This window comes from Littorina saxatilis, linkage group LG14, assembly GCF_037325665.1.
Source record: "Littorina saxatilis isolate snail1 linkage group LG14, US_GU_Lsax_2.0, whole genome shotgun sequence".
Taxonomy (NCBI): Eukaryota; Metazoa; Mollusca; class Gastropoda; order Littorinimorpha; family Littorinidae; genus Littorina; species Littorina saxatilis.
The window spans coordinates 40,038,832-40,046,140 of record NC_090258.1 but is presented as its reverse complement, the minus strand read 5'-3'; the positions used below and the strand labels follow the sequence as shown (position 1 = coordinate 40,046,140).

General features: G+C 40.6%; 1 protein-coding gene across 4 annotated transcripts; it reads left to right on the top strand.

Moving 5' to 3' along the window:
• Nucleotides 1–3,138: 3,138 nt before the first annotated feature.
• Nucleotides 3,139–7,018, top strand: LOC138947756 (uncharacterized). 4 transcript variants are annotated; one of them, XM_070319311.1, is made up of 6 exons: nucleotides 3,141–3,329; nucleotides 3,611–3,679; nucleotides 4,057–4,125; nucleotides 4,586–4,654; nucleotides 5,199–5,267; nucleotides 5,828–7,018. In XM_070319311.1, exons 1-6 carry the CDS (start codon nucleotides 3,219–3,221, stop codon nucleotides 5,843–5,845), a joined length of 405 nt encoding a protein of 134 aa, XP_070175412.1. In that variant the 5' UTR covers nucleotides 3,141–3,218; the 3' UTR covers nucleotides 5,846–7,018. The 4 variants fall into 4 exon arrangements, with proteins under 4 accessions (XP_070175415.1, XP_070175412.1, XP_070175413.1 ...); XM_070319314.1 differs by lacking the exon at nucleotides 4,586–4,654 and having other exon boundaries at nucleotides 3,139–3,329; XM_070319312.1 differs by lacking the exon at nucleotides 3,611–3,679.
• Nucleotides 7,019–7,309: the final 291 nt, after the last annotated feature.

Below are 7,309 nucleotides of genomic sequence, written 5' to 3'. Positions count from 1 at the left end.
TTTGTGCGTTAACAGCTCTGTCTGTGGACAGAAACGAGTCCCTTTTAATCGTCAAATTTAGAGAGAACGCTGCCAAAAGTGTAAAGAAGGGACAAGGCCAAAAAAAAAAAAAAGGTCTGTTTACGGTAACATAGGGTGAAAAAATAGGGTCGGTAGGTCGGCTTTTTTTTCCCATTTTGTTTCTTCTTTTTTTTCTCCCCTCTCTATGATGTTTCACAGTTCATTAATTTTCTTCTCATCAATCCCTGTTTTTGCCCAACATAACTATAAACAGTACTTTGAGCTTACCTCCCTTCTGTCGTCTGCTGTTTGAGCGCAAACAGCTCTATTTTGGATGCGTTTTTTTTTTCTTTTTCAGACGATCCAAAAAAAAGATTAGGGTCGGGCCTAAAAACTAGGGTCGGTCGGGTTACCGTAAACAGACCTATTTTTTTTTGTGGCCTAAAGCCTAACGGTTTCGTAGTTAGTGCGTCCGCAACTGTTTTGCCATGTGCAAGCTATCCAGAGAGGGACACTCCAGCGAATGCACCGCTAGTTAGTCAGAACCGAAGCGAAGCTCGAAGGTGCCTCATATTAGGGGCCCTTCCCCTACGATGCTGTGTGAGAGTACAGCTAATGTGTTTTGTGTTTGTGTGTGCAGCAGCTTGTGAAGCAGATATGCGTGAGTCACCACTGACTTTGAAAGTATTGCCACATTTACACATCGATAGGCTTCCATTTTGAAACTTCGACGTTATCATGGTCGACTGATTGCGCAGACGAATTCATACACCAATTTACGTCATGCAGCCTTTGTCTAAAGTACTGGTAAATTACCCTCACGCACAGAGACTTGTTGGACGTTTATCAATGCGCCTCTCTTGCAGGTTTCAATGAGCAGAGTGTCGGTGTTCATCAGATTTGAACACCGGCAATTTGACCAATTGCAAAATCAATTACGTTTAATTTAATGTAATTTAATGTCTTGCTTCGTCGTCCTATGCTAGCAGCAAGCATGTCGCAATACGCAGTGCTTATATGTAAAACACCGCCTGCAGTTCTGTTAACATTTCAAAGGTCTGTTATTGTGACCAGACCCACTCTTCCCAAATATCTGGCGCTCCAAGTCTTCTTCCTCCTCTTCCTCCTCTTCTTTTTCCCTTATGCTTATTTCGGTTCTCTCGTGCCCCATGTCTTTTTTCTTCTTTTTTTTCATCACCTCCTTTTCTGAGTGTTTGCGTATCAGGTTTTTCTGTCTGTTATCGTTGCCTGAAATGAGTAAATGTATTTAGTCCGCAATCATGTTAACTTTTGTTACTGATGTACATACCAGGATTACTTAAAATAAGCATTATATGCTTGAGTTAGTTATCCTAAAAACCATGTATTGTTTTAGTCTTGATAATAATTGAATAAAGTTTTGTTTCAACCAAAGGTCTGTTATGTGCCACGGCCGTGGAAGGTGGGACTTGTAGTAATCGCATTGCCCCGTGTTCGTCCTGGCCTGGATTCGAACCCGTAACATGAGAATCGCAGGTCCAGGGCTGTACAAACTGAACCACCAGACTCCCATTATTCAGTTATTATTGATGTTTATGTATGTTTACAGCATGTCAGATGCAGATTTAAAAAATAACCGTTTAGATCGCATTTAATTCTCTGTCGCTCTTTGATTTTGTCTGCAGCTATCTCTCTCTCTCTCTCTCTCTCTCTCTCTCTCTCTCTCTCTCTCTCTCTCTCTCTCTCTCTCTCTCTCTCTCTTTTATTTTTTTATACAAACACATATTTCTATGTTATATATAATTTTCAAGCATTGCTAATGAATCCTAATGCATCTTAAAATGTCTTATTGGTTGCTTGACATGTTAATTATGGTAAATATGTCATTTGTACTATAGTTAAACTTATCTTTTATTTCTTCTTGTTTGTTACCCCTCAATGGGCGAGGGCCGGATGTAAAAAAGCATGTATACATTGCTTATTCTGTCACCCTCGTAAAATAAATTTCAATTCAATTCAATTCAATTCTCTCTCTCTCTCTCTCTCTCTCTCTCTCTCTCTCTCTCTCTCTCTCTCTCTCTCTCTCTCTCTCTCTCTCTCTATCTGTATGTGTGTGTGTGTGTGTGTGTGTGTGTGTATGTGTATGTGTATGTGTGTGTGTGCGTGTGTGGTTGTGTGTGTGTGTGTGTGTGTGTGTGTGTGTGTGGGTTTTATAAAGATATAATAACGGATAGGGTGTTGGGGGGGGGGGGGGGGGATGGGGACGTGCGTAGGATCGGAGCCAATGTTACCTATATGTTCGAACCTTTTATCAGTTCGAAAATACTTACGTGTACTGTGGAACTGCGCAGTTGATCCCTAGGCTGATTGTGTGTACCTCAATAACACGAATCCGCGCTGATTTCACACCGATTAATGGCAAAATGACGCACAAACGTCAAATCTATTTGTTTGTTGTTTACAGTCTCAAGTTATTGCCAAACTACATCATCATCATCATCATCATCATCATCACCATCATCCCCATCATCGTCATCGTCGTCATCGTCGTCATCGTCATCATCATCGTCGTCATAGTCATCGTCGTCGTCGTCGTCATCATCATCATCATCATCATCATCATCATCATCATCATCATCATCATCATCATCATTAAATTCAGCTGCAGCAGCAGCAAATGCTAAACATATAATATTCACTAAAGAAGAATACAGATGGAAAGAAATAATAGAACAAAAACAGTTAAACGCAACCAGAATATAAAATGGAATAAAAGTTAGAACGAGAAAGAGAGAGAGAGAGAGAGAGAGAGAGAGAGAGAGAGAGAGAGAGAGAGAGAGAGAGAGAGAGAGAGAGAGAGAGAGAGAGGGTGCAGAGAGAGAGAGAGAGAGAGAGAGAGAGAGAGAAAGAGAGAGAGACAGACAGCCAGACAGACAGGCAGACAGGCAGAGAGATAGACAGAGACGGAGACAGAGACAGAGACAGAGAATCAGACAGACAGACAGACAGACAGACAGACAGACAGACAGACAAACAGACACAGAATGTCATTACATTACGAAAGGTGAGAGAGATCCCAATCCAACCCTGAAGACGAATAATCAGATGAATCTTGATTAATCCCGGGAGGATTTATTAAACACCGTAGCAAATAAATGGAACCGCAGCGCGCAAATTAGCTCATTGTTAGCGACAGTGAGGAATCTGTTTTGCTGCAATTATCCTTTACCCCTGTGTACATGTGTAGGACAAGAAGATCGAGAAGCAAGATGATGCTAACTTGGCTGTCCCTTGCCTCCCTCGTGCTGATTGCGAATGCCGGGTGGGGTGATAAGCTGGTCAAGGAAGAGGTAGGAAAAAGACAGTGTCCACATATTTGTTTCAGTGTTTTTGTTTTGTTGGTTTGGTTGGTATTTTGGATGTTAAATTGGTTGGTTTGTTGGTTGTTGTTTTTCTGGTGTTTTTGATTTCTTGTGTGTGCGTGTGTGTATCTGTGTGTGTGTGTGTGTGTGTGTGTGTGTGTGTGTGTGTGCGTGTGTGTGTGTGTGAGTGTGTGTGTGTGTGTTGAGCATCTTAATATCCATTGGTTGTTGCTGCTGTGAATAAACCGGTTGCTTGTATGTTCTATCAGACTGACCGTGACGTAAGGTCACTGGAGGAAGATGACGGAGGTTGGGATGACAAACTGATTAAGTTGGAGGTGAGAAGATTCAGTGTCTCAATCAGTTTTGTGTTTGTTTGTTTGGTGGTTGGTTGGTTGGTTGGTTGGTTGGTTGTTTGGTCGGTTGGTTGTTTGTTGGGTTTGTTTGTTTGTTTGGTGGTTGGTTGCTTGGTTGTTTGTTTGTTTGTTTGATCTGCTGCGTTTGAGTCGACTGTCCAGAGGACATTTTCACGTTCTGCGAGCGAACTGGAAGAAAAAAGAAACATCTCTCTGAGATAACTTACGATTGTTTAAAACAAATGAAATTCGCCTGTTTGAAGGAGTAGTTGTGAGATATTTCCAGCAGTACTGTCTGTTTTGTATGTGTCCAAGGGTGGGTGTTGGTGTGAATTAACTGGTCACTTGTGTTCTATCAGGATGACCGTGACGTAAGATCACTGGAGGAAGATGACGGAGGTTGGGATGACAACCTGGTTAAGTTGGAGGTTAGAAAATGTATACAGGGTCTTCATTTTGTGTTTGTGTTTGTTTGGTTGTTTGGCTTGTCTGTTTGTTTGCGTTTTTGTGTGTTTGTTTGTTTGTTTGTTTGTTTGGTTGGTTGCTTGTTTGTTTGTTTGCTTATTTATGTGTTTGCTGGTTTATTTGTTTGTTTTTGTTTGTGTCATTGTTTCTGTGTTAGTTTTCTTGTGTGTTCGTATGTTTGTTTAAGTTTGTTGTGTTCTTTTGGGATTGATATGTTTTTTGTGTTTTTGTTTTGTTTATTTGTTTGATGGTTTGTTTGTGTCTTCTGCTGTGTTTAAGACGACTATTCAGAAAACATTTTTACGTTGTGCGATACAATTTGAAGACAAAAAAAGAACTGAACTCTGTTTAGAGGCAGTACTGAGATATATTGCCTGTACTGTTTATCTTGGTTTTTACTGATTGGACAGTGTGTCTTTTCAGGCTGACCGTGACGTCAGATCACTGGAGGAAGATGACGGAGGTTGGGATGACAAACTGATTAAGTTGGAGGTATAAAGATACAGTGTCTCCCTTTTGTGTTTGTTTGTTTGTTTGTTTGTTTCTTTGTTTATTTGTTTTTGTGTTTGTTTGTTTGTTTGTTTGTTTGTTTGTTTGTTTGTTTGTGTGTTTGTTTTGTGTTTGTTTGTTTGTTTGATTGTTTGTTTATTTGTTTATATTTTTTGTTTGTTTGCTTGTTTGCTTGCTTGTTTGTTTGTTTGTCTGCTTGTTTGTTTGCTTGTCTGTTTGTTTTGGTTTTGTTTGTTTGCTTGTTTGTTTGTTTGTTTGTTTATTTGTTTGTTTGCTTGTTTGTTTGTGTGTGTTAACTTTATTTGTTTGTTTCTGTCTTCTGCTGCCTTTAAGGCGACTGTTCAGAAGAAATGTTCACGTTGTGCGATGGAATTCAAAGACAAAAGGAAGAACTGAAATATGTTTTAAGAAACCCAAAAGAAAATCATCTGTTTTAGGGGCAGTAGTTATATTTTCTGAACTGTTTATCTTGTATGTACTGGTTGGTGCTGGTGTGAATACACTGGTCACTTGTGTGTCTTTTCAGGCTGACCGTGACCTAAGGTCATTGGAGGAAGATGACGGAGGTTGGGATGACAAGCTGGTTAAGTTGGAGGTGAGACGATACAGTGTCTCCATTTAGTTTGATTTTGCCAAGTTTGGTTTTTGTCTCCATTTTTGTTTTTTGGTTTTTTTTGTTTGTTTGTTTGTTCTGCTGCCTTAAAGCCGACTGTCCAAGAGACATGTTCACGTTCTGCTAGCGAACTTGAAAACAAAAGAAGAGGTGTCTGATTCAAACAAATTAATCATCTGTTTATGAGCAGTTGTGACATATTACCTGCAGCATTGTTTAATTTGTTCTCACGTCCAAAGGTGGGTGTTGGTGTGCATTAACTGGTCACGTGTGTGTGTGTGTGTGTGTGTGTGTGTGTGTGTGTGTGTGTGTGTGTGTGTGTGTGCGTGTGTGTGTGTGTGTGTGTGTGTGTGTGCGTGTGTGTGTGTGTGTGTGTGTGTGTGTGTGTGTGTGTGTGTGTGTGTGTGTGTGTGTGTATGTGTGTGCGTGTGTGTGTGTGTGTGTGTGTGTGTGTGTGTGTGTGTGCATGTGTTTAAATAATGTTGTGCATAAAAGGAATATGACTGTTTTATGTTCTTAAGTGTTATGTTGTCTGTCTGCAGAAGAAGAACATCAGGTGAAGAAGAGGATGTCGGCGTTCCACTCTCGGTAGATGACGAAGTGTCTTGTCTTAAACAACACAGCGTGTGCACGAAAGACTTGAATGGTTGGCATAATGGGTCAAAAATTAAAAAAATAATTGCTTAAAATTTACACTCACAGTCACATTTTTTTCGAAATGTGGCATTAATTCTTCAAACAAGGTCTTATTCCAGGGGGAAAAAAAACCGTATTTCAAAAATGAGTTTTACGTTTTAAGACATTAGAAGGTGTTTGGTGGCTTGTTGGAAAACCAACTGTTTTGTTGGTCTGAGGGGACCATATCGTCTTTTGTTTCACTCTTTATGGACCAAGGCCGAAGGCCGAGGTTGATAAATATGTAACAAAAGGCGATATGCTGCTCCCCGAGGACCAACACAAAAATACTGGTCTGACAACAAGCCACCAAACATCGCCGTTTTTGTCATTATTTTGGTAGTGCAAAAATACGCACAATCACCCACAGAGAGCCTAATTTTTTTTTTTAGAATTCCCCAAAGCGCGTCAAAAGTTCAATCGTTCGCGTCATAATTGAAAATGCGACGTCAAACGTAAACTTTACGTCGCTTTTCTTCCAGTCTGAAAATGCACAGGGCTGCCATTTTATTAGCGAGGTCATGCAGTCACTTTTTAGCATGTACCTTTTCTTTTTCTTTTTAAGTGTTTTTCGTTGCGCAGTGTGTCATTGCACAGCTTAGTTGCAAAATGACTATGAGTCGTCGCGGTAATTTTCAACATTGATTGGGTCTTTGAGAGTGAGTGTTAGCAGTCGTTGTCCTCGGAAACACGAATCCAAAGCCGCGATGGTTCCACACATCAAACAAACAACCAGGCTGATTGGCTTTTACTTTGACTCGTATCCATGTCTCACCTGAAGCTCAAAACCATTGGCAACTTGGATTTGTGATAGTTACCAAGCTTGTTATGAATGAAAAGTCGTCAGTGACAATTATGACAATATTTTGGCATTTTTGACCCGTTGTGCCTGCCATAGATCAGTCCACATTGAAACAAGAGAAGAGGACTTCTTTCTTCGAGGCTCTGTTCATGGACCGTCTACGCGATGCATGATTTTAAAATGTGTGTATTATTTTTCTGCCGAAGAATCCCCCTCGGCTAACCCAGTAAGAAATAAATAAGTGCAAGCAGTGTAATGGGCTCTGTGTTCAGTGTATTCTATGGCAAGCAAATATAAAGAAAGGAGTTATAGGAAACGGTTAGGCTACAAACGTGATTATCGTTTATCAGTCAGTATTTCTATGTGGATTTAAAGAATTTAGATTGCACCCACACACACACACACACACACACACACACACACACACACACACACACACACACACACACGTGGCACAACACACACACACACACACACACACACACACACACACACACACCGTGGCACTGACATACACACCACACGCTCACACGTTCACACACACACA